Consider the following 27,420-nt stretch of genomic DNA (forward strand, 5'->3'; position numbering starts at 1 on the left):
TTATATATATATATATATATAAATATATATATAAAAATGTAAATGTAAAGTTTCTGTAACAACTTACTCTTCTTTTTGTAACAGTGTATACATCTATCAGTGGATAGATACAGTATATATTTATAATATATACACACGCAATATATATATTTAGCAAAATGCCTGCAGAGGAAACTTAGAATAAGAAAGGCAGTGCTGGTATTCAAATTCCACAAGAACAAACTGAAGAAAAAACCCTATAAAAATCTAATGCCCTTTCCATTAGGTTTAAAAACCCACTTTTGAGGTAAATGAAATATAATTTTTTAATTGAAAAGTAAATTGATTTTTCTAGTTAGAAATGCTGATTATCCCCTAAATCATTCTGGTTAAGAGTTATAAAGAAAGAGATACTTGATACTGTTTATATTTTCATAATAAGCCTCCTAAATTTCTCATGTGTATCACTCTATTGTTTTTGTAATTATAAGTAGGGAGTAATTGTGCAAAGAAAATTAAAATAGCAAGTAGGAGTAACAAGTCTTGTACCATTAGAGCAAAAGACATGCTCTGTTAGAATGGGGAAAATGTCATCTCCCATGTTAAAGAAGTCAGTAACTGCCTGCTGAGTTATTGATCAGCATTACAAGCCTTGCCTTACAGTCACACCAGGAGGTTTTATCTGAAATTTAGGAAAAGAAGCCCTGCGAACCCATGGCTTTTGGTTTTCAGAAGGGTCCAAAAAACCCCACCAGGCCATGGAGGCACCTGGTGCCATGGGTGTCTCTGGAGCTTTCTGTGTCGGTGGCCAAGGCTCTGTGCCCACTTCTCACCCCACCAGCCCCACGGGCCAGCCCTTACGCACGGCAGGGCACAGCACCCTCTGAGCTGTCTGGCATGGCAGAGAAATACCCAGTAATCAGGTTTGAGGGATTCATTCTTCTCCAACAAATCACTTAAATGTCCTCATGACCAAGGCCTAAACTCCCAACAGGTAAATCTTTCCCTTAAGCTTTTTAGAAGGAAGCTTCAGGTGGCTTCAAGAGCAGTTTGGGGGTAGGTGAGAGAGCTTTCTGTCCAACTTTGTTTTACCTGGTTGTCAGAGCCTTCAAAGCTGGGCAGAAATCCCTCTGGAACTGGGTCCTTGTTGGACTTACCCAGTCTCAGCTGTTCTGCCTGGAAATTCCTTCTTTGGACCCTTTGGGAAAAATTAATGTTTGCATTAATCCTGGCTGGAGGAGCAAAACCAGCAACCCACTATTTACATAGCCACAAACGTAAGTGCTCAATACCACTCAATGTAAGTTTGGGTCTTGAACCTGTTACTTTTTCCATTCTGCCTCCAGCCTCAGCTGCAAACTCACCCCTGCTATTCAAGAAGGTTCAGTGCTACAAGAGCAGCATTTGGCTTTCTGCAGGCCCCAGCCACGATTTGGTTTTAAACAAATCTGGTCATGAAAAGTATTAACACTGCCCTCTGGTTCTGATGCCTCTGTCAGCGGGATGCTGCTGATTCTCAGGCCACAGAGTCAAGCAGAGGTCGGCATGGACGGGCCATTAATAACTGGAGCAAAAATGTTATTAGTACCAAAATGTCAAACAATGTAAAAGCCAGCCAGCTGCACAGCAGTGTGCTTTCTTTCCACACCCCTCCTTAGACAGCATCCAGACCTGTCCATACCTAAAAGCCATGTGCTTAATTAGGAGCATTCCCACAGAGGAAGCTTTAGGGAGGATGCATGGTATGTGAGATGGAAATGATAGGATTAACTTGTAGGTGAGGTGGGAGAGTGACAGATGCAATACTGGATCTTGGATCCATGGGAAACGATTATGTGAACACAGAATGCTTGCCCCAAAACAACAAAACCTGGAGAGTATTATTGGACTCTGTTGTGAAGGCACATCACCTTTCCTATGCAATCGAACTTGATGGTACTTTAGCATAAAGGTGACCTAGACTGTAATCACTGCCTTTAGACACTGTGAATTTTTTTTGGGTACTCTGTATTTTTATATATTGTACAATGTAAAGAATAATTCAGAAATAAAACAGACCAACCTGACAAGCCTGTGAGTTATTTCCCCTGCGTGGCCAATGCGCGGCGGGGCTGGGGCTCCTGACAGCGCTGGCTGGACGGGCCAGCGGGAATGAGGAGGAGCTTCCTCCTCACCTTGGTGGCCAATGCAATGCAAAATCCACTCAGCTGCTTGAGTGGGATTGGGGAATTGCAGCATCCATCCTTCCTCCCTGTCTGCACTTTGGCTGCATCCTGAGGCTCAGGTTTGGATTATATTTGTCAGGAGTTGTAGTTTCTGTGGACACTGAATTGTGTTAATGTTACACCAAAGGCTCCCTTCCCCCCATCACCGAATTGTGTTACTGAATGTTACACCAAAGGCTCCCTTCCCCCCATCACAAGCTCGGCACCAAACCTGGGGTGCCTTTCAAAAATGGTATTTCTGAGTGAGGTGCCCACTGAGGTAAGATGACATATGAAATCTGGGGTACCAAATCCTTGTCCAGATCTGCAGTACATGACTCCCCTCTGCTCCTCAGCTCTCCGCAGTTGACACCAAGCCCCCAAGGGCACAACTGCTCTCCATGCCAAGCCAGCAAAAAGACATTCATCCTCTGCAGAGCCTTTCAGCTGTACATGCTCAGCTGCAGTGGAATCCTGTCACTGCTGCTGCTCAAGCCCTACATATTGATGCAAAAAGTTGTAAAAAGCTGAGGGACACGTTTTGATTGAAGGATGATCGTAGCCTCGTATTGAAGAACGTTATAGCTCTTGTTGCGTTTATTAATCAAAGTAAAGACCATGAAAAGTGACAGTCAGGAACATTTTAGTTTATGTTCCAATGCAGCTCAAGACTTATATTGAAGTTCCATACAGAAAATTACACCATAATGTCGTAAAAAATAGATTGGATTGCTAATAACCTGAAACGTGCTACACCTGCATGCATAATACTTTAATCCTACTAAATCATAACCTATCATTTGGGTGTTTTCGTATTCTTAAGTGCGCATACAGGAATTTCTTTTCAATGCAGACCATTAAAAAGTAATTGAGAGGCACAAGATCAGTAAAAACAAACTTGCTGTGAATAAGATGGATTTTTTTTTTCCCAGTTTGCATGATAACACAGAGAGGTCATTTCTGAACACTTTTGTTTTGCATCAAGACACCTCTGCATACTATTAGAGCAAAGTATCACGTTGGAACCAACTTCCAATTTCCCTTAAATCTGTCTACCACCACATTTTTTTTAGTTGCTAATTTGATTCATTAACATAACAGTTTCACTTGTATCCTCAGTAAATTTTGTTGTCTCACCTTCACTGTGCATCCCAACTGTACCCTTTTCCTTCTGTAATTCTTAACTGTGTGGAAAACAGAGAAAGTTTCGTTATCTTGTGGGTTCCCCATGAGGTGTGGGAGCACCCCCAGCAGCGTGGGCAAAGCAGGGACCCAGGCCAGGCTGTGGAGCTGTCTGGGGGGACCACAGATACAGCTGTGGCCGCACAGCCCCCTCCAACCTGCCTTTGGTAGTGCTCAGAGGTTCAGTATAAAAAATGCAGGAAAAGGAAAAAGCAGAAGTTTCTTCCATGACTCGTGTCTGGTCTCTGTGTTTCCTCCCAGCCCCCTGCAGTCGGGCCCTTGGGGACGTGCTGAGCCAGAGGGTGCAGTGACAAACCCGTCCCAGCCGTCCCCTCCATATGAAGCCCATTTGCTGGTGCTTTCTTCTCTATCAAGGGATGGAAATATCCATGGCTGGTGAGGCACTTGCCTGGGCAAGGGCACTGCCACCACTCGGTGCTGTGGAGGTGAGGAGGGGCAGGGAACTGCAGCCCAGCCCAGGTAACACCGGTGTTAGTGAAAACGCTGGAGCAGGGACTCGGATGAATGAGTTCTAACCACCACAGAGCAGCTGAGCAGATGTGTTTAGGCACCAGGGCATTATCCAGAGCAAGTCAGAGCAAGTTAATTTCCTCCTCTGAACAGGCACCACATCGTGCAGATAGCATGGAAATAAGAAATATCCTGCAGTCTGATTTTAGCATGGAAATAAGAAATATCCTGCTGCCATCCTGCAAAGATCAGCACAGAGAAAGCACCTCCTCAGCGTGTGTGAGAGTCAACCCTCAACTGCAAAAGCTCTGCTCCCCATGGTACCTCGTGTGTGCTTCCCCCTTGAGGGTACAGCTGAGGGACCACACACTCCCAAACACACAGCTCAGTTACCAAAAGCTTTGGAGACTGGTTACAAACTGTTTTGCTCACAGCTGAAATGCATTTTGACATGGATTGTTTTGTTCATTTGTAAAAAAACCACTGACAGAGTTGTCATTGCACTTTCTGTTTAAAAAAACTGAGGTTCAAATTAATTAAGAGGGTGACAGAGTTCAGCTGTGCCCAAAGGAAAAAACCCAACCGCATGCACACACCCCGTGTCTTTGGTGAGATTTCAACCCTTCAATCTGCTGACAGTATCTCCAAACCAAACCATTCTCCTCTGGGGAAAGGACTGAACCAGACAAAGGTGATTTTGGTATTGTGACAGAAATGTAAAGCTGGCTCTTGGCAGCTGGGCAGACTCTCACCTTTCCCTGCTTGCCCCGGTGTGATCACAGGCCGGGTTTATTTTGTGACCCAGAGTTTTATCACCTTTTTTTTGTTCCGACTGGCCCTATGTTGACACCTCACAGCAACTCAAAGGTGTGTAAAGTCAGCTGGTTTTCATTTTAGAACTACTGAGATGACAAGGAAACTTTGTTGTGCTGCACACCAGGCACATCCATCTGTCAGCTCCACAGTGTGGATCACTACAGAATATGGAAGGTGCAACTCTGGGTCCTCTCACCAACTGAGGCAGATCTGGAATCCAGCAACCACTTAAAGCTCCTCCTGTCTGTGGGGAGCTGTGGAAAGAGTCTTCTGGCTGAGCAGCTGTGCTGCAACATTGTCACCCTTCAAAATAACATCTCTGGAGATTTTCAAGGTCAAACTTCACAGTTTGTAAACCAGCAATTATCTGGAAGCAAAAAGTAGTCCTGGATTTCCATCACTCTGGAGACAGTGAGGTGTCTCCCAGACTCAGGACTAGCATCGACCATGCTGAACAGCAACAGGCTGGTGAGGTTCAATCCATCTAACCTTGCTGTATTCCTTCATTTTAAACCTCCCATAGTCATTTCCTTGCTGTCATGGAAATAATGGAGTCAGCAAAGGATTGCTCCCCTCTCAAGCGCAGGGTAATGAACAGCCATCAGAAACATTTGATATTTCCATGATGTGAAGCATCAATGGCCACAGAGAAAACTGTACCCATTTTGGCAGTACTTAATTTACTGTAACGAGCAAGCGATCTGTACGAGAGAGCAGGCACAACACTGATGCACTTTTATTACCCTGCCAGGAGCCACATTATTGTTTTCTGTTTTCACATTTCTTAGCAACAACATTTTTTTGTTCATAGGTTTTGTCCTAGGAGCTCGGCTGGAATTATTTTTATGTTGTCCCCAATTTACATGCTGACTTACATCAGCCTGTCCTCGAGCGAGAGCCTTGCTTTCTGCCTGAAAGCCTCCTGGCAATTACTGCTGTCTTCTGCTGATCCATCACTCCTGTGGCACTGGAGGAGGCGAACCTCCCTGCCTGGCAGAGCTGCCTGTTCTGGGGAGCAGCTCAGTCCCTGGCAGTCCCCACTGTACCAGGTGCTGCTGGAGCCAAGGAGGGTTGGGAGTGAACAGGTACAAACTTGTACTCTCAGCATCACTCTGCATGCCAGCCCAGAGCCCCAGAGCCCACCCCAGCTAAGATAAAACCATCTCTAGCACACCGAGTGTACAAGGTGGGATGAGCTGCAGTGCTTGGCCATAGGCTCAGACCTACGCTGAAAATCTCTCTCAAAATGTTCTTTTCTGCACATCAGAGGCAGTGAAGGCATTTCTGTACAAGCTTGTGCTGATCTAGTTCACACTTCTGCTGCTCATCCACTCACCACAAGCCCTTCAGAGCTGCCTTTTCCTTGCCCACCATCACCCTTTGCTCTTCCAGCACTGAAACTCAGCCTCAAAGCTACATCCACAACCCTGAGCCTCGGCTCTGCAATCAAAGGCAGGTTTAGGGGAGCCCTGGGCAGAGTTTCAGGTTCAGAGTATGGTGGGGGCAGTTCCTTGGCTGGGACATTTCCTCTGCCTGTGCTTGCCTGAGCCCCACCCCCCTGTGCTGCCCGTGGGGAGGTTTGTGTCCCCTGCCCACTCCTTCTAGTGCCTGAGCCAGGGACTTACCGTGGCAGTCAGTCTGTGGCCAAGCAGATGGATGGACAGACAGAGGGATGGAAGGGGTCCAGCCCGTCCTGGTGCCACTGGCAGAGCTCCCCCAGCCCTGAGACCTGCCTGCAGATACCGAGCAAAGAAATGGAGCAAAGCAAGAAAGCTCCCAAAGAGACCTCACTGTGGCCATGGGACCTGCGAAGCCTCCCAGGGCTGTGGGGCCTGCTCCCGTGCTCAATAGGCTCCTGAAGAGTTAAGGTGTTTCTTGCAGCCCTTAGCCAAGGATGACTTCAGCGGGTGGCTGGCCTGCACTGGGAAAGGAGAGCGTGCTGCTCCTGGCAGCTGGCATGAGGAATCCGGGCATGGTGCACACTCTGGACCTTCCCCTCTGTCGGCTCAAGCTCAAGTTGTGGCAAAAAAAAAAAAAAATCTGTGGTTGGAAATTTTTGTTCACGTGGTGGTGGGTGCAGAGTAACATCAGTGGCATGTGCCAGCTGAAGGTGAGTGCCTTGGGTCCCAAGTCCCTGATGGGAGCCCAGATCATGCTCTGGGAGCAGGTAAAGCCCTGCAGCTGCTCAGCTCTCATTACCCATGGCAGGAGGGTAAAGGCAGCTCCATCTGCCTTTGGGGACTGCAGCTCATGTTTCCCAGCATCAGCATCCTTGGTGCTGGGCTGCAGGCCAAAGATGCCAAAGCACACAGACCTAGCACTTACAAGTGGCCCCAGCCTTTTCCCCAGCCTCTGCTGGTCCCACGGCCATTAGACATGAGGTATCTGTGAGAGCTCACCCACATCTGGGCACATCTGGGCACAGCACCAAGAGCTTTCAGCCAGCTGGCCCCAGCCCAGCTGGTCCCCCATATGCAACTGCAGCACAGTCGAAGGGGGAGATGCCAGCACCCAGCACTCCCTCAGGAAAGACAGAATAAATGTCATTTCAGTGCTGGGGAGACAGCAGACTTCAACAACAGCAAGGATAAAACAGAAACTGGGGAAAACAACTGAGAAAGAAGGAGCACAGGGGCTTCACCAACACACAAAACTACATCAGGGCTCTGAGGCAGACCCTCAGCTGTATTCCCCTAAGGATGGAGGTTTCTGTAACACTGCAAAGATAAATACAACTGGGAACCGTATCTTTGGAGGCGCTTTAAGCTCCCATATATAGCCTGGAAAGAGACTGTTGCTAAGAATAGTGGGGCCCACATATTCCACGACATGAGAGTTGACAGATTTCTTCCCAGCACTAATAGGATGTGAGGCTATTTTAAACTTGCCCTGGTAAGTAGTCAGGGCGTTCTTGAAGAGCTGGTCCTAGAAAATAAACATGGATCAAAAGATGCTGGGTTGGGTCCGTTTCAATTAAATGCAGGATAAACACAAGGAAAGTTGTTATGAGGGGTCTCCTTTCTAAAAGCCCCAGTGGAGACAGTGATGGTGGGAGGCAGCAAAATCAACTGGCCTGCAGCATCCTGAGCCCTGAGCCTGGAGGAATCAGGGTGTGAAATCAGAGTCATGACACTCTGATGGGGCTGCAGATGCTGCCACCACTGCCAGGCCCTTCCCCTCCCTCAGTCCCCTCCCTGCTGGGGACCCTCTGCCCCAGCCCAGCACCCCTTGGCGCACCAGCAGTTCCAGACCCCCACCCCAGAACCTCACTCAGAGCCATGGAAATCTTTCCATTGGCTGGCTTGGGAGGTTGGATGAGGCGACATTCATTTAGACTAAACAACCCCCATTTCGTAGCAGTATCTGCAGTGGGTTTTGGCAGCATTATGGCAGAAATAAACTATTCCCTTGTGCTTTCTTGGAAGTGATGAACAGTGATGGCAGCAAACTGAGTAACCTCTTTAATGTGCAACAACCAGTACGTAAAATAACACACACTTCATGGTCAGAATCCAGTTTTAAATAGAAATTACACAGTGGACATGTTACATTGACAAGTATGTAGTGGTTTCAACATTATTTTCTCAAAAATAAAAATACACATCAGAATATCGCATACAAAATGTAGAATTTGCCCTAAAATAAAATTCTATCAAATCACTTAAAAAATTACAAAAGTAAAATGCATACAAACTCCAGTAAAACTGAACAGTCTTACAAGTCGAGGATAGTTTACAAAGATGCTCTCCAACATGTAAAACCCTCTTCCTTCTCCATATGTTCATGCAGTTCAAAAAACCCTAACTGTTAGGTGTGTCCCATAATTAAAAGCTGTTTTTTAAGACGTTATCAAGTACTTCTTTCTAAAATGCACAGCGGAAGACATTAAATGTGGTAGAGGAAAAAGAGATTTTGATCTAGGAAGTATCACAGGCAGAGAAAAGAAACGTCTGGAAAATGCATCATTGTCCCCAGGGAGCAGGAGCTGATGGCAGGCTGCTTGTGGGGACACCCTACAGCTCTGCTGGGCTGGCTCAGCCCAGGTGACAGCAGAAAGGTCAGGGCACACAGGAGAGCTGTGTGCAGGGAGGGGGCAGGGAACCCAACTCTGGTTTATATTGCACATTCCGGGTGTCCCTGCTGCAGAGGGACATGGAGCATCCCCCTCCCCTGGCACAGGTGGGGACAGCAAGGCACCCCACGGCCCCTGACTTGTCCCACACAAACCTGCACATCCCCTCTGTGAAGAAAAACATGGGCTTGGGGTTGTTGTGGCTTTAATAAACACATGGACTAAGGTTGGAGAAGTGGCCTCAGCCTGAAGGGAAAAGCTTCCCATAAAGAAAAAAGGTTTTGCTGGTGGTATTTTCTTCATGTAGCAATACAAAGTGAGTGCAGTGAGTCTGTCCAGATGTAACAAATGGATAAATCACATGGAGGAAGCCAGTGGGGAGAGAGATGGTGCAGGGAAAAGCTGTTATTGCAGAGAGCAAATCCCACCTGCCTTCCCTGCTGCACCTTGGAAAACCAGCACCTCCTCGTCTTGTGCCACCACCGGAAGTGTCCCTGTCCCTGCGGCACAAATCCCGTCACAAACAGAAAATGAAGGTCAGAAACTCATCCTTGAGGAAGGAAAAAATGAGGCTCTGAGACAACTGGGCTGAAGTAGACACCCCTCCAGTGCAAATAACCCAGGTGCCCAACATCCCCCCTCCTGGGCATCCTGGCTGAGCGCTTCCCTTCTCCCTCTGTGCCTCAGTCCCTGCCCTCTGCCTGGGCTTGAAGCTTCCCACAGTGCTGCTGGGGCTGAGCAGTGAAGGAACAGTGCTGGGGCTGTGGGGGGCATGAATTGATCCAAAAACATTGCAATCCCAAGTAATTGGCAGGAGCCAGCACATCTGTGCAAATATTTGCTTTTGCTTGTCAAAACTTTGGACAGAGTTACACTTCTTCCTCTATTTATTAGTTTCATCTGTCTTGAAACACAAACTGCAAAAATTGTAAGCAGATTGACATCTTCTTCTGACTTCACTGGGGCTGTGCCTGCTCTGGGGCAATTCTCTGCCAGCTGAAGTGACACTCCTGGAAGCAAGGCAGATGTTCCTGTGCCACCCACAACCCACCCTGCAGCAGTAACGGCGGCAGGGAAGTGAATGGAGTCTGTGTTGATGGTTCTGACCCCTCACGTGAAGCAGCGAGCCTGGAGGCTGCCTGGCTGTCTCTCTGTTGGAGAGGAGGCAGCAGCCACAAGGCAGCATTTCCCTCTTCTCCTGTCACAGCTGGAATGCTGGGACCCATGGAAGGTGACAAAGTTCTTGTGTGTTTTGGCAGGGTTGGCATCTGCCCTCACACAAGCGTGCACCCACACACAGTGACCTCCTTGCACACCCCACATCCCTGCTCTTCCCATGTCATGTGGTGCTTTAACAAGCCCGAGAATGGCAGCATCAACATCAAAAACCAAATCAATACCCAGTACTGGCGTAGGTTTCCACACCAGTGTAGCAGTTACCTCACCAAGTTATTACGATGGTCCATACTTAGTATAAAAGGAACCTCCTCAAAACTAATGAAACATAAAAATGATTTTGTCAGAGATACTTACTAATTTGCAAGTGACCCAACAGAAGAAATGATCAATTAGAGCCCTGCTGTCACACCATTACAGAGCAGTTTTATCCACTGTGCAAACTGTGTAATTCCCATTCATATTTCAGTCACTCCTGACAATTAAATCACATTTCCCTTTCTTGCAACAGCCAATGTATGCACATCAATCAATGCAGCTTGTTTGTGTTGCAGCGCAAGGCCACACAGTCATCTGCTCAGTTTACTGTAGAACAAGCCCAACATTAACATCCCCATCACCACAAAAATTCAAATTTTATATGGATTTGATCAATCCAATGCAATATTTTGGCGCTGAAATGCCCCCTGGAACTGGGTGCTTCCCCTTACTCAATCCAACCTGTTGCTCTCCCCAGGTTAGCACTACAAACACGGACAGAGTCTGGGGTTTTCCAACCCACACCAAGATTAAAGTTGTCCCACTCCCACTCCTTTAAGCTCTGTCAGATGGTTGGGAATAACTGTGATGTTGTGAGCCTGAATACCTGACACATATGGTGCCTATCTGCTCAGCCTCTCTAGGTGTGGGAGCTAAAATCATAAGTTTCAGGTAAATTACCTGAATTGTAATCTGCTTGTAACAGATTATCTATTCACAATATGTGCAGAATCCTTTGGGTCTGCACTTTCTTCCAGCTGGCATGATTTTCTAAAAAAATCCCTGTTCTTATGTATATTAAGTACATGGCCAGCCAGCCCATCCCTGTAAAATTGCTCTGGAAGCAAGGAAGCTCTTCACACCTCCAGCTCAGGGGAGCAGGCAGCCCCAAGGGAAGGCAAAGGATTCCAGGGGAAGCTAATGGGTAACAGCAGTGACCAGAGACAGGAACCAGTGCTGTAAGCGGAGCCTGCATTTTCTAATCCTGAGCCTCCCCATGAGCAGCATGGGAGCTTGCACAGCTCCACAGCTCAGGAGAAGGAGAGCCAGCAGCACTGGAAGCTGGACTGAGGGTGTCACAGAGCCAAACAGAAACCTGAGGAGCAGCCCATGTTTAAAATGAACCATTAGGAGAGAGCGGTCACTATGGAGCATCCTTCCCAGCATTCCCAATACAAACCACAGCACAATTACCTGTGTATGAAGGGGCTCAGCACTGCTGGGGAAGATGTTCTTCAGGGCTGTGACCTTACAGGCCACAAAGAGAAGGAAATTCCGAGGCTTCTCAGGGCACCTTCCTCTGCTTGCAAGTCACAGGCCATGCAGCAGCCAACACTGTGACTGGTACAAGTTAGAGAGACTTCGAACTTTCTCTCATTATTAAGAAAAATTTTAACTGTTTTGAGCCTATTCTGCACTATTGCTAATTTCATCAGCACTGCTAAGGGCTCTCCCTGTGCTTCAAACTCAAACTTCCAATGAAGTTCAGGTATCCTGGCAGCTTGGACTCTTGCTAAATCCAAACAAGGGTGGACCCAGTGATAATGCTTATCCAAAAAATATTTCTATGGGTTGAGAGTTGCATTACTGACAGGAAATGGACTGCTCCTCCACAGAAGGATGCTGCTGTGGGGCACAGATGGGGATAAAACATTTTTCGTAGATCTCAGCAAGCACATTTACAAACCTCACCTCCATCCTGAGCCAGACTTGCTAATCTAATAAAATCCTAAAGCCTGAACCACTGTGTCTGTGGAATGCAGCCGTGTCCTGCACAACTTCAAGTTATTTGGGAGCAATCCTTTGACTTTCACTTGGGCAGACTTCCATCAGCCTTGCTGGAAGTCGGGTTGAGCCCTGACTGCAGAGTGAACCCAGCGCAGGTTTCCAGCAGGGCCCAGCCGGGCTGCCCAGCCCTGGAGAACGTCCCTGCTTTGGTGCAGGGGCACTGATGGCTGGAATTCAGGCCACACTGCAGTGCCAGACAGACACAGGCCATGGGCTCTGCACAGAAAGGCTTTGGCAGTGGGGGCTGCAGGGGTGATTCCGTGAGAAGCAGCTGGAAGCTTCCCCATGAGTGACAGAGCCAACACCAGCCAGGCTCCAAATGGACCTGGCACTGGCCAAGGCACCCATCAGACATGGTGATAACACCTCTGGGATAACAGATTAAGAAGGGAAAGGAAGTTACTGCACAGCAGCAACTGCAGCTGGAGTGAGAAGTAGCTCCGCAGGGATCCAGGTCAGTGCAGGAGGGGCAGGAGCTGCTCCAGGCACTGGAGCAGAGATTCCCCTGCAGCCTGTGATGCAGACCATGGTGAGGCAGCTGTGACCCTGCAGCCCCCGGGGAGCAGAGATCCACCTGCAGCCTGTGGAGAACCCCACGCTGTGCAGCTGGATGCCCAGAGGAGGCTGTGGGCCTGTGGGAAACCTGCTGGAGCAGACTCCTGGCAGGACCTGTGGCACCATGGAGAGAGGAGCCCAGGCTGGAGCAGGTTTGCTGGCAGGATTGTTCCCGACGGTCTGCACCCACACTGGTGAAATTCGTGGAGGACTGTCTCCCCTGGGGGGGACTCCATGCTGGAGCAGGTGAGAATGTGAGGAGTCCTTCTCAGGGGATGAGACTATGTGTGATGGTCTGACCACAGCCCCATTCCCTATCCCCCTGTGCTGCTGCAGGGAGGAGGGAGAGAAAACCACAAATAAAGTTAAGCCCAGAAAGAAGGGAGGGATGGGGTGGAAGGCGTTTTCAAGATTAGGTTTTATTTCTCATTATCCTACTGTGATATGATTGCTAGTAAATTAATTTCCCCAAGTCAAGTCTGTTTTGCCCATGATGGTAACGGGTGAGTGATCTCTCCCTGTTCTCATCTCAACTCATGAGCTTTCCATTGTCTTTTCTCTCCCCTGCCCAGCTGAGGAGCTCAATGACAGAGCAACTTTGGTGGGCACGTGGTGTCCGCCCATGGTCAACCCACCACACAGAGAAACAGCTACCAAAGCATCAGAGTCACAGTGAGCCATTCACACTGACTCAGAAAAACAATCAACAGGGTTTAAAACAAGAGGTTCACTCTTCTCCCCTGACTACGGAGAGCCTGCATCTGGAAGCACTGACAAATATTTTGAATTGTTTGATGCCTTCTGGAACAGAGGCAGAATAGATTATAGTCTGAATACTGTGTAAAATGCTTCTCCATCTTAAAATAGTCAGGAAAGTGAAAGGATTAGAAATCTCTGTCACTCGGGACAGTGCCTGAGCTGTGCAATTTTAATCTTTATATAGCTACAGTAAATTGCAGAAAGAGAGCTCTGAAGAGCCATCCGAGCCTGCAGTTCTGCCATGACAATGCAACTCCAATCAGACTCTTGGCAAGTGATCCTTGGTTTCAGAAGACAATAGGTAGCAGCAGATACTGGATACTGAAACTATTCCAGGCACTAAAACATAGTAAAAAGAAGCTGGACAGTTAACACTACTCATCTGAAAAGTAAGAGGATGATGCCAGTGGATCTGAACATGCTGGTTAGACTGATTTAGTTATCCCTATGCAGGTTAGCTCCACTGCCACAAAGAGCCTGCTTCAAGACAGAAAAGATCATTTAGAGCTGATATAGGCAATGAGCTAAATCCATTTTCAGTTACTACAGTAAGTACATCAATTCCTCTGAAAACATAAAAGCAGGGAACAGCTTGTTTTATTTTACTGCACAGATACACTCCTGAGTTAAATCTTAGAGGTGTATTCTCTCTGCAAAAGGAGAGCAGGCAGAAGGAACAGATCCATGTCTGAAAGGAAGTTCTGGGTTTATTTCAGTGAGCTTACCGTGTTGGTGTCACCCCAGGGGCAAAGAAGAGCCCCACACAGGAGCAGAGTGCTTGATTCAACTTCTAGGGATGCAGAGCCCTGCACAGCAGCCTCCAACACGTGCACCCACCCCCTGCCACAGAACTGCCATGATAGGAGATCATTCACCCCAGAAAAGAATCCCTGTCACAGACAATGCACGACGCGTTCCCGCTCACGGCAGTGACTGGCTTGGTCACAAACAGGGGCACATCACCTTCCCAGACAGCATCACTTGGAGTAAACCTAGGGAAATACATACCCTTGCACAACTTATATATATATATGTATCTCTTATATATATAAGTTTTATTTGTGTATACATTGATATAAATATGCACGCCCACACACACACAAACACACTCCCATAACACAAAGCACTGAACACACACATACAGAAATATTTTAAATTATGCTGAACTGAAATCTAAGAATATAATTAAGAAATTATTAGCAGGTTTAAAAATTGAGTTAAAAAACTATTCAAAGTGTCTTTAATATTTATGTTCAAGTAAGGGCCAGAAGGACCACAGATTAGTACCAATAAAAAGAGCTGGCATTAATTTCCCATATTATGCCAGAACTCATGAGTTACTCCTCATTGTCAAACTCATTGTCGTTTCGCCATCAATGCACCTCCTCAACTAGAAAGGGTTTTTTTAGGAAACAGTGATTTCTCAAGACTTGGGTTACAAGCAATATTGTTTAGGCACCCTCAATCATAAACTAATCCTAAAAACCACACACACGTTAGAGTATCAGGAGAGAACTAGCAGGACTCAGACATCCACACCCACAGTATTCAGTGGCACAAACAGTAAAAAAGGCAGTACTGGAGATGGAGGATGGAAAGGTGACACAGTGGTGGCCTTTAGAACAAAAACATTTACGTAGAGTGACACTCCAGTACACCACAGATGCTCCATATTCGGAAGATACGGAACCACAGTGGCATTTCAGAGAGGACTGTGAGTGCAGCTGGGGATTCAGTGGCAGCTAAAGATATTGTTTACTTGTGCTCCAGGGTGATAACAAACACCTCTAATAACACTGGAAGGATTATTTGGGATATTTAGTATGGCTAAAAACCCTGGTACCAGTGTCTTATATCAGAACTCACTTTATCAGAATGTAAGTGTAGTGTACAAGCACCAAATCATTTTAGCTTAACCGTTTAATGGACATTCAATATATAAATGACTAGTGATTTTAAAGAAGTTTTGAAGAAAAGATTTTTGTTTTCTTTCCTTATTTTTTTCCTTTTGTTAAGATTATTCCCTATTTTTATTCTGATAGAAGACTCCAAAGATTACTGGTACCCTGGTGTGTATAACTGTGAGTCAGCACACAGGCACACACATACACACACAACATACAGCTCACTTCTACATCAACAGCCTCTTCAATAGAGAGCCCCAGCCCTGGCACAGGGACCTGGACAGCAGAGAGATTCTCTTTGTGCATTTCGGTGTAACCATCACCACTCCAGTTCCACATTTATGGCAAATCAAGATGGTCTTAAATGTAAGAACAACCCATCCCTCACCCTCTCTAAATAAAGTCATGAGTAAGTCTTGAAATTTCTTTGTTTTTCTGCTGTTCAGCTGTGCAAATCCAGACAGATGTGCAGACTGCAAAGCCGACTTCCAGTCTCTTCCAAGCCCTCACCAGTCCGGCGTGATCACACGGAGACGACGACGTCGAGATAGAGTCTGTCGTAGGACTCGCGGAAGCACAGGATGAGGAGCAGGCTGAGCAGACACGACCCTGGCAGGCACCAGTTGAACCAGGAAAACTCTGTAAAGCAGAACAGAGACCCAGCCTCAGTTAGCAAACATGTTCTGTGTTTAAAGCAACCAAAACTCGGACTGATGGCAGGTTTGAAGGAAATTGCTGTGTTCTGACAAAATCCTGACAGCTCCTGATCGATCGATGGTTAACATGGTCTGTGAGCCGTCTCCACAGACACCTTATGTTATATATATTTATAACCAATGCCTCCAGCTAATGTAAATTCTCCTTATTCAACCTGCCAATGAAGAGAACAGGGAAAAAAAATAAAATCTATCATTGCTAATGGAGAATAAACCACTTCCAAAGACTCAACTCATTAGTCCCTTGATTTCTATGGATTGAGAACTAAAATTAAAAGCATAGAAAGAAGCTGGGGTTGATTTTAATCAAACCTGCTACATGGCATAGGGAGGGAAAACCAATTCCTCAGAAGAAACTCGTGCATAATACGATCAATTCAATTTATAAGTCGTTGCAAAAACAGGTCCTCAGAAGCCTCTTTTCAGCTGTTCGACACAACATACTGCTCTTAAAACCCTGTGTTCCATATTCAAGAAATCCTATCATCTGATATTTGGCTAATAATTAGCAGTTTTATTCAGGGTTTTCTTCAAACAATACAATTTTTTCTTTTTTTTTTTTTTAACATGTCAATTTACTAAAGAAGCATTCATTTCACTGGATTGCATGTTTTACTTATTTTTTTAATATTTCCCATTATTATTATTATTATTATTACTCTTATTATTATTTATTTAATTTTACAGAATCTAAACTCTCCCTCAAGGTCTGAGTTAATGAAAATCAAGGCTTCATCACTGCTACTTTCTTAAATTTGTAATTTGTACTGCTGAAGGAAAAAGCATGATTTATTTTAAACAATGTGAAAAACAACAGTCAGCCTGAAAAATCAACCCTCCAAAACCAGTAACCTTCAATAACACCCTCTCTGATCCGCCAAAAACCCTTATGGATTTTTTTAGGCAGTAGTGTTATTAAAACCATAGTAAAATTTTTCTAGGCTTGGAGAAGCTTGTTATGTGATGCCAGAAGTCAATAGGCAAATGCTTTGCTATTATTTTCCTTACAAAAAATAATTGAATTAAACAGACTTTAACTCAAATATCCTAAACGACAAAATTGAACTTGTGAATCCTTCATGTCTTTTTTGATCCAGAATTTGTGACAGCACTGGTGATGCAGGGAACGCATCAATCGTGTGAAGCCAAAGGTCCGTTTCCTTTTGTTTTTCCCTTGCAAGTCCCTGCAGAAAAGGCAAAGGAAACCTCATCCAGAGACTGCAGCTTTGAGGCACAGCACTAGCAGAAAGGCTGAGCTTTAAGAAGGTTTACATCCCCACTCTGCTAGCTGAACCAAAATCTTCAGTGCACTGGAAAGCTTCCAAGGTTTGGGTCCTTCACAGCATTTGCAATATCAGTACAAGGAGTAAAAGCAAAATTGGAGTGAAAACTACTGAAAGATTATTTGGCCTGAAAGGAAAGACCAAGGGAACAGGATGAATTTGACTGAGTTCTGATTTATCTGTAAGCTTCTTAAATGCCATTAGAGGATGTATTTGAATCAAATGAAAGCAAATGATTAAGATCATTATCTTCCTTCTAAGGGATTTTTTTAATCAGAGGAGCCAATAGCACCCCTGGCACTGATCCCCCCCAGTGACCACATGCTCTCTTGGACTTTCTATCAAAGAATGGATTGTCTTAGAGCACAAATTACTTTATTTTTTTTTCTTTTGAAGAAATAGGGAAAATATTTTAAGTGTATGGGTATTCCAATTTCAAGTTTATCCTAACCTGCATTTCCTGGTATCTCGTAGGAAAAAAAATAAAAGAGACAAAAAATGGTCCCAAATACCCTATTTATGGGGGAATGAGTCCACTTTATTGTAATTCTTTCATCAGAAGTGAGACACCATATCCCCATCCTCATTTATTATGTAATGCCAAACACTGAAAAAATTCTCAGAATATTCTGTGTCATCTTTCCAGCTCATGTACAGATGTCAGAAACAATAGTATGTGCGAACAGAGTTCACAGCAATTAATATCAAAAGCATACTTCAAAACATAAAGACTAGCTCTCACACTACCCAAGGCTAGCCCAGATGACATTCAGATTTTACAATGATACAGTTCAGTATCAGTATTAAAAAAATTAAATAATTTTTCTCTGTTTGTGTTCACAGACCACAATTTGGAGCAAGGTTGCCATCCTGCCTGCAATTTCCTGGCAGAAAGACAAACCATGCTGAAAAATTGCCCCAAGTTGAAACCTTGATAATTTCTAGCTGAATTCAATATGAAATTTGTCACTCTCCTCTTAGTTATAAAACACATCTTAAGAAGTAATAATACATAAAAGCTCACATTTTCTAATGCTTTACAAATATTGCACCATGAAGCAAATGTTTACTGTAATGACAAAATACAAAGAAAAAATCTGTGTCTTTGAAAACCATTAATAAAGACCACTTCCCTTTGAAAACAAGCTGGGCTCTTATTTTACAGCTTAGAGTAATAATATCTATTACAGTCTACTAAAAAGCAAGTTGTAAGTTATGATTACGAGTTAGGAGGAAGCAAATAATACCTGAGAGATGAGAAAGTCTGAATAAATTGACAAAAACATGAAGCGAAATACTGCTGTGCTGGATTAGGCCACGGGACTACCCAAAGGAATGCCTGCTCTGTCTTTGAGCAGTGGTCAGGAGATTTCTCTGCCCTGCAGGGGGACCTCTGACCCACTGAATGGAGCTGGCCTTACACGAGGCATTTCTGCTCTGCCTCTCCTGAGCAATCCAGTTCTACAGTTCTCAAAGCATGAGATTGGGTGAGCTTTACTGTGGTTCTGAACCCCCAGAGATACAAACATTATTAATGGTCACGTTACCCATGCCTTTATAAAATATGATGACGGTGTGTACCTTGGTGTTTCTGGCTACAGCAAATTCAAATAGAATTACCTTGCATCTAAGGAATTTCATTTTTATAAGCATGCATACAGAAAAGAACAATTAAAATTCCCCTTCCTTGCTGCCCTTGCCTGGATTCAAACATTTGGTTATTAACAGAAATTGTATGTTCAAGTCCTTCCTTTTACTGACACAGATACATCCTTAAGGAGAATTAAATTTTCCAAGTGGCTTATATTTCTTACCTGTATGGTAAAATGTGAGGAAAAATAAAAGCACTCCCATGAACACATTACTCAAAAAGGTGACAACTCCACAACTTATTCCTTCTGGAACAGGGTAGACTGTCTCCACAAAGAGCTCAAAGAATATTGGTACGCTGCTGTTGAGGAATATACCCAGCAAAATGCAGGATGTGTACAGTGTAGCTATGACAGAAACAAAAACAGTTATTAATTTCGTGCTGGTGTTTTCTCCCCTATTCAGAGCTGCCAAGAATATTAATATCTGAATAACCAAAAAATGCATAAATTTATTTTTATCCTCTGTGTATCACAAAGAACATCACATCCCACTAGCTTTAGGCAGAATGCATGCATTGATTTGCGAAAAAAAAATCAGAAATACTGATTTATCTATTTATTTAAACAGAATCCATGAAGATACATTCAGTGATTTGGACTTCACTTGTAAGTAAAACAAACAACAAAATTATGAATGCAAAGCATCATCTACAGTTTGATTTACCTCTGAAACAAACAGAAAATATTGTCCTACACACAATTAGGACAGGGAGCAATTAATGCACCAAATTGGAAATGGACATGGATTAACCTTTTGACTTAGCTCTAAAGGTCAAAACTAATTTTGCTTCCATTTTACAAATAAATACTAATGATCTACCAGCTATCAAGACATTAGTATTCAGCACAGCCTGAGCTGCAACATGTTGAATCCCTTCTGGCTTCAAAAGGAAATGAAGGGCACCCAGCTCCTGACAGGAACAGGACAGATCTGATAATGCAGATTATTCACTGCTGCACAACAGATTGTTTTTCTTGGACAAACCAACACAAGAATGTGACATTTCTTCAGTAGCCTCAACTATTTTGTTCTACAATTTCTAACACTGCCAAATACTTCACAGTACTTAATATAGAAGCTTAATATACCTACATTATCATTTAATAAACATATTATAGCTATTTCTGGACAAAAAGAAACCAACCACAAAACTTCACAAAAATTTAGTACCTATTTAGAAATTTAAGTAAGTTTTTTCTTAGTGCTGTCTTGGACAGGGAAGATTTCCTGACTTGCAACCTCAATAACCCGAGGTTACTGACCAAGTAAAAAGAAGAAGGAAATTATTAGAAGGCTTGAAATAACCAGAAAAGTCTGGATTAATTTGTGAGGTTCCCACCAAAATAATAAGAAAACCTAAAGAAAAGATTTTCAGATACAAAAGTGTTATGAAGTCACAGGTAAATTATTTATAGCATCTTTTCACTGCAGTGAAAAGATTATGTGGTACAAAATCCTTAGATTTTTTTTTTCATATAAATATATATGTGTGTGTGTACATATTTCAGTCTAATTTACATTCTTTTGTCTTACTAAGGGGAGAACTGAAACAGCTCTGCTTCATCTTCTGTTAAGCACTGCTCAAGCTTTCAACTGAGAAACTGTTAGGAAGCAGGAAACGTTCAGCTTAAAAAACAACTAAAAATCAGCTTTTTTAAAATATGAAGAATCACGGAAAAGAAATAAAGGCATTACGAAGCAGAAAGGGCTATTTATCGCATCCTCTATTTCATGTGGTTTGCTTCCAAGGCACAAAGACATATTTCTTTCTCTACAGAGGACTTGTCTGGACAGGAAAAAGGAGGGAGAGCTGGCCCCTGCTTTTTTGGATACACCACAATATTCTGAGCTGTTAAGAAAAACAAACACACACACACACACACACAAACCAACAAACCCGACCCCCTCAAAACCATGGTAGCTTCTCCTACTCTTGAATTCTCCTGTCATAAACTACAGAATAAATCAAAGAAATTGATGCAAGGTGTGTCCAGAAGCTGTCAGAGAGGAAAGAAAAATCCCCATACAGTATTAGGATGTTCTTCCTAATGTGCTCCTCTAGCTAACACGGAAGACCTGATTCCCCAGTTAAAAGATCCATAGAGTTTTGCTGCAAGTCCTCACCAGTATTTAAAGTTTCATGAGCCACTCTTTGAACTCCCATTTACCTCAAACACTGCTGCATATTGCTCTAACTCTCTCTAACTGCTGTCGGGTGTAGCCAGAATATCCAAACACACTCAGTGGTTTGAAATTTTTGTACTGGCTTGAGAGACCAACACATAAATGAAGCAAAAGATTCTCTTAAGACAAATGAACATCTGCCTCTTATTACACTCAGTTGAAGACTTGTAACTTCTACAGAACACCTTCAGAACCTCCCCCAAAGAAGAGAAGGTGGCAGCCAGCTGTAATTCTGTATCAAAAACTCAACCAGTGGAAATAGTTGAGAAGTTGCTGAAAGCCACAACAGCACCATCGAAAGTGGAGCAGCGAACAGAGTGCCAGAAGCAACACCTCTGCAAGAGGGCTGAAACATCTTCCATAAAGAGCATCAGCCAGGAAAGGGAAATCATGCCTCTGAACAGACACAATGTCTAGACATATAATTTCTAGAAACTTAAAATCAATGAGATGAAGGCAAAAATTACTAGCCATTTAAACATCGAGACTTCAAATTTTGTCTACTACAGTAGATGCCAAGGTTTCCATGAAATAAACAGAAGCCTTCAAGCTAGATTTGCTAGTTTAAAATATGCCATTTGAATTACATCATTGCTCACCACTCACTAAAATGTATTAAGATGACCAGACCACAAGTGAACAAGGGCACTAACTCTGTACCTTAGAAAAAACATCCTTACATTTCCTTGTCATGACACTCACACAAACACACCCACCAGCACACACCTCACATTTCCATACCACAAGGAGCAAAGCAGCTTTACCATCGCCCCAAAGTATTGCCTGCCTTTTGTGTGCACACCAAGAACTGCCAGCTGAATACCAGTAACAGCACCTCAGCTGAGATCACAGGTAATACTGATAAAACAAGGTCTACGTAGAGGTGCAGGTACACACACCTTTGGAATTAATAAGCAGAAATGTCACAGCAAAAGGACAGACAGAACATAGCATCCAGTAGATGCCAATTTAAGTTCTAACATCTAGTGGAAATGATAGGTTTTAATTGGGAAACCACAAAAAGAAGCTCTGAAAATGAAGAATGAAGGAGATGTGCATGTCTGAAAGCCTTCTTTAAATGGTACATATTGTAGTGACTGAAAACTGTTTTTTATTTCACGCCTCTGTAAATCACCCAGGGTTATCCCGAGTGCTATACAAATAAGCTTATTCCACTAGCTTGGCAGCTAAGTCACATATCCAACCAGTCAACTAGACAGGAACTCAAAGACAAGATATGCAGTTTCGGAAAAATAAGTCACAGAAAGAGGTAAAATCAGAGTTCAAAAGTGGTTTTTGCTTTTTACTTCACACACTAAATAGCATATCTCATATTCCAGCTCATGGGCAACAGGATAGCAGGCAGATACCACCTATTAACAGGGACCATTTGCTTTCCCTCACAGAGACCTTGCACTGAACAAACACAATTACCATGATTTTATACTGCAGAAGAACAGCTGCTGAAGTTACAGCAAATGTTCTTTCAATTAAGACAATCTTAATGACAGTCATTGGAAATGAATATACGGATCTGAAAGCACTGACTAAAAAGAACAAAAAAAAAAACCCAGATGATTCACCAAGAAGCTAACATTATGTCCTAAAGAATAACAACTAACTTGGATAGGCATACACTGGAGAAGTGTGTCATGCTACTAGTATTAAAAAAAGTCACTTTTTCTTAGGGAAAGGAATTAATTAATTGCCTATGAAGTTGCGCACAAAGTTGTGTATCCAAGACAGTGGCAGCTATGGACATCAACAATGGAGCTGGGCTAGGTTTCTTAAAACATGACATTAACTGAAATAGTTTAAAATACGTTTCTGTGCATTAAGCAGCTATTTCTCAGGTTGGCCACTGCAAAAAGATCAGCAAAGGCAAAACACCCATCCAAAGCACAGCTGTTTCAGAGAACTGGCCAGGAGCTGCTGCAGCAGGAGGCTCAAGCCATGTTCATGCTTGAGGTATGAGCTAACCCTTGCTATTCCCTCAGCACTCATTCTCCTGACCAGGAAGGAAGCAAGGAATAAAATGTGTCTTGATAATAGCTCTAGAGATGTTACCAGTTAGATGAAGCAAGGTAGTGACTTGGGACTGATGGTGATACAGTGGCTCAGCACAAAGAGGAGAAAAAATGTCAAGAAGGAAGGTTCCTGCCTGGCTTATCTCCTGTATTTGCTATCCATCTCCTGGATGACAAATACATGCCCATATCCCAGGAAAAGACTTTCTATTTTCCCAGACAGAAGCTGTGGCAAAAGCTTTATACCAATTAAAAAAAAAAAAAAAAAAAGGGGGGGGGGGAGGGGGGTGAGGGGGAAGTTAGGAATTCAAACAGGGAAGTGATTTAAATGACAGCCTTCACTTGGTGTCCTCAGATGAGCTTGCAATGCAGCAGAAGGAGACTCAAGTATCTCTGACATCCAAACAATTTCCCAGAATTTTCCAGGACATTCTACAACATGTTCAGCAATTTACTCTTAAATTATACCATCACTATATGTATAACTGCAGAGCCTGATCCAAACCCAAATGAAATTGATGGAAGGACCTCAACTGATGTGACTAGCTCTTATCAACCATTGGCACATGTATCTTAGCTGATTTTTAACAAAGAATATGAAATATTACCATTTCTTAAAAAAAAAAAAAAGTTTTCAGATAAATTTACACAGGAAATGCTGTATGAAGTGCAGGCAAGTGGTACAGTATCTCCTTCCAAAGTCCTCTGCCAAAATCTCTTGAACTCTGTACATTTTGTAACAGTTCTCTTCTGAGACACACTCAGCCAAAACTCACACAAATTTTATACAGATGAACAGGAGAGTAAATACAATGGAATATATTCTTTGTTATTGCCCATTATAACTGTAGCTCAAACACCAAAGTGAAAGGATAATGCCTCATGTGGATGCAGGCTTTGTTGACTTTAGTGCTTCAGTATCCCCATGACCAATTTGAACAATTCAAGTTAGCTCCTGCCAAAATCTAAAGTCCTGTAAAGTAGAATGAAACCTCCCTATAATCTAACTCTTGCTGCTGGCCATGGTACGAAAAGTCATGGAAGAAGTCACCCTTAATTTTGCCACAAGAAATGTGACTCCCTCAAGGTAAGACAGTAAATTTTACTGTAATTCATTTATGGGAATGGGAAAACACAATAGAAGAAAGATGTCTCTGTAGTGCACATTTATAACATCAATATGTTTCATTGCCTGGATTTCCATTCCAGCACACACTGATCAAATTTCTATCTCATGATAGAGTTTTGAAAGTAACCAAAAATCTGATCAAATTTGATTTGTTCTGCATTCTTCTCATGAGAAAAGCAAGTGCAACTTGCTTTGAAAGCAGAGCATTCAGTTTGGAGGACTAAGAAGTGAAAAAATTACTGAGTAAGCCTCAAGAAATGAAAGAGGAGAGGGCTGGAAATTATACAATATTTGAGGTTTGCTATCAATGGATATTTAAAGTGCCCAGATTCACAGATATTCATCCCTGAAACGCTCCTCCCAAATTTCAAGCACTGTACACTATTTAACACTGTTTTTTAAGAGAAAATAACCCCCTAAATTAGCTCCTCTTTAAGCACTCTTCTATCTGTGAAGTCAAAGAAGCTGTCAGCAAAACAAAGGCCATTATTGCCATCTTATGAATGGGAAAAGCAGGAGTAGAGGTAATGATTTGCCCATAGCCTCAAGCAGGTTAATGTTTTCAGGCCGCTGTTTTCTCCTCTCGGTCCCTCTGCCTTACACTTACCAAGCACATCTTGTTTATAGTACAGAAATTAAACTGAAATAATAAACTAATCAGTATTACAAAATTAACACCTCTCTTTTTCAATACTGCACTTTCTAGATGAGGACAGAGAGACAGATGTGTTTATAATGTCCAATCTGTTGGACCTGAAAATAAAAGTGTAGGCTGCTTAACCTAAATATAGTCATCAGCTTATGGAGTTGCCACTGTATTCAGTGTCTGCCATGCAGCACTAGAAAAGATTTTGTAAAGCAAACTTCTGCTAAATGTGCTCATAAATATTAGAATATTCTTGATATGCTATGCTGAAAACACTCAATCTGAGCTGCGAGCAACTAGTGTTGCATATCAATTTTTGGAAAATGCTAGTATTTGTATCCAGAGATACTACCAGCAATACAAAGTGGCAAGATACTGAAACTGGCAATACAATGCCTTACACAATTATTTTGGGTCGAAGTATCCCATTGTACATAAATTCACATAATGAAGTTCAGTACAAAGCAAACTAACAATGAACTTGGCACAGAGAAACAGATCAGCAGCTGCACTGGGAATTCAATGGAGAAAACTATTTTAATGCGTGATGTGTACATAAAATTGTCTTTGAAACTGAAATGGAAATAATATACATTAAAATTAAAATTTCTTAAAATAAAATTCAGGCTCACTTAAAATATAAACCAATTCCAGAATCAAGGTTTTTGGAGAGCTGTGATTAGCTGATGAGAGGTGTTTTAGACAGATGATACAGTAGCTGGCACTGTATCATTATTGCCCTGCTTTCTTTTCTCCCCACACTGGCTGTTAAAGTTCTTATATTCGACTCTGAATACACTTTTTATAAAATCTTTTGGAGTTACATTAAGAAGTCGGCAAATGACAGAAAACTGGTCTTCCTCCATGGGAGGAGGAAAAATGGAGCATATTATGCAAATACAAAGCAATGCAGGCATTACTCAATGCAAACAATGCTAAACAGTATAATTTAAAAGAAACCACAAATGCAGGCATTGATTTTTAATATCTGGATTAAAGGTCTCCATTCTGAGTAATTACATTTTGTAGGAAATATCTTTAAATTATGTTGGGCCTATTTAAAAGGAATTAGGAGAATATTATACAAACAAGGTGAGGAAAATACATTTTGCTGTGACCATTTTTTCAAATACCTTTCCTCCCCCAATATTTAAACCAGACATTACTAAAACTGCTACAAAGAACACCAAATAAAAGAGGGATTTGGTTTGCTTGTATTTTAAAAACAAATATTTGGAGACTTTTTTTTCCTTTCTTTTAGAGTGAATAATTGGCCATACTCCCTGATCTTTTTTCATGCTTCCATAAAAACACATCCATCTACTGCTTGCTCTGAGCCCAGGTGGGAGACAGGCAGAGGAGCATGTATGTCACCTGATACCCCCATGCTCAAGGAAATGACTGGTTTTTGACCTGGGGAAACCACTATCAGGGCCTGCCTATGGATGCAAACTATTCATGGATCAAGCAGCTGTCAGGTGAGATACAGCTGATGTCATCTAACCAGCCTTCATCTCTGTGGTGAAGCCTGCTTAATGCCTGGGCCGGTACAAAGGCTCCCATAAAGTGTCTTGTCTCCTCCCCAAAATGACTGTCCTGTCCTGTGCAAGAGCTCCCTTCTAACTGTACCAGCAATCCTTCAGACCGTGTGGATATTTCAGCAGTTTCCAGGTATTGCTGAAGATGGCAGTGCTTGTGGCTTTGTAGGGTAAAGCCTGACTTGTTCAAGAGAACAACACTGGAGGCAGGCCAAGAGAGGAGGGGGAAGTCCCACCCAAAATGGGAGCTACATGGTTGGAAGGGAAAACAAAATCTCTTCGGAAGATCAAATGTACACACCCACAAGTTTCCATGTCGGTGTTGAACCCTGCTTGCTCTGCCTCAGATTTGAGTAAGGCTGAAAAGTGTGGACTGAGATCCATCACTGGCTCTGTAGCACTTCCAAGCCCAACACTTGTGCTCTCTGCCACAGGACAGGAGGAAGTGGAGGAGCCTATGAACCTTCTGGCAACATCAAAACCTGTTGCCTTCAATAACATAACAATCCCTGCTTTGCAGCAGGTGTCCAGTGCTGCCTGCAAAGTGGCTCTGGAATACAAAGTAGTTTATGGACCTTTTCTGGAAAAAAAAAAAAGAAAAGAAAAAAGAAACAGAAATAAAACAAAAATTTTAAAGAAAGATCAGTGAAGGGAAAGCCCCACAATGATGTCTGCTTTTGTTTTGCACATCTTCCAGCTCTACTAAAAACACACAGAGAATAACTACTCACCAGTCCACCATCAACACCAGCCCACTGATATGCAGAGGGACTTCCACCTTTACCAGCTACCACTAATCACTTCCAAAAGCTGCCAGCCCACAGCCTGCATTTGACCTCCTAGATTTGTACTCAGATACACTCTACGTCTCAAACTTTTAATTAAAAAGAGAAGAAAAAAAGGAAGTTCATCCAAATCAATTCAAATGTACCGTTTCTCCCAATTACTGTGAATGCAGAGGTCATCATCATGTCGCATCATTACATTGAGGAATAATCTAGCATGAAGTCCTATAAATTAGCTTAAATAGCTTGTGTGTTTTCATCCATAGCAGTGTATTTTATAAAGATATACCACTGC

The 27,420-nt window shown here is 43.1% G+C and overlaps 1 protein-coding gene across 1 annotated transcript in view; it reads right to left on the reverse strand.

Moving 5' to 3' along the window:
* Positions 1-8,090: 8,090 nt before the first annotated feature.
* Positions 8,091-27,420, reverse strand: part of DIRC2 (disrupted in renal carcinoma 2) — a 52,371-nt gene continuing 33,041 nt past the window's right edge. The window contains exons 8-9 of the mRNA XM_008638246.2: positions 18,978-19,160; positions 8,091-15,803 (exon numbers count right to left, since the gene is read on the reverse strand). Of these exons, the coding sequence (XP_008636468.2) occupies positions 15,688-15,803; positions 18,978-19,160 (299 nt within the window). The 3' untranslated portion in view covers positions 8,091-15,687. The remainder of the gene's footprint in view (positions 15,804-18,977; positions 19,161-27,420) is intronic.

The sequence above is a fragment of the Corvus brachyrhynchos genome, unplaced genomic scaffold, assembly GCF_000691975.1.
Source record: "Corvus brachyrhynchos isolate BGI_N302 unplaced genomic scaffold, ASM69197v1 scaffold126, whole genome shotgun sequence".
Classification (NCBI taxonomy): domain Eukaryota; kingdom Metazoa; phylum Chordata; class Aves; order Passeriformes; family Corvidae; genus Corvus; species Corvus brachyrhynchos.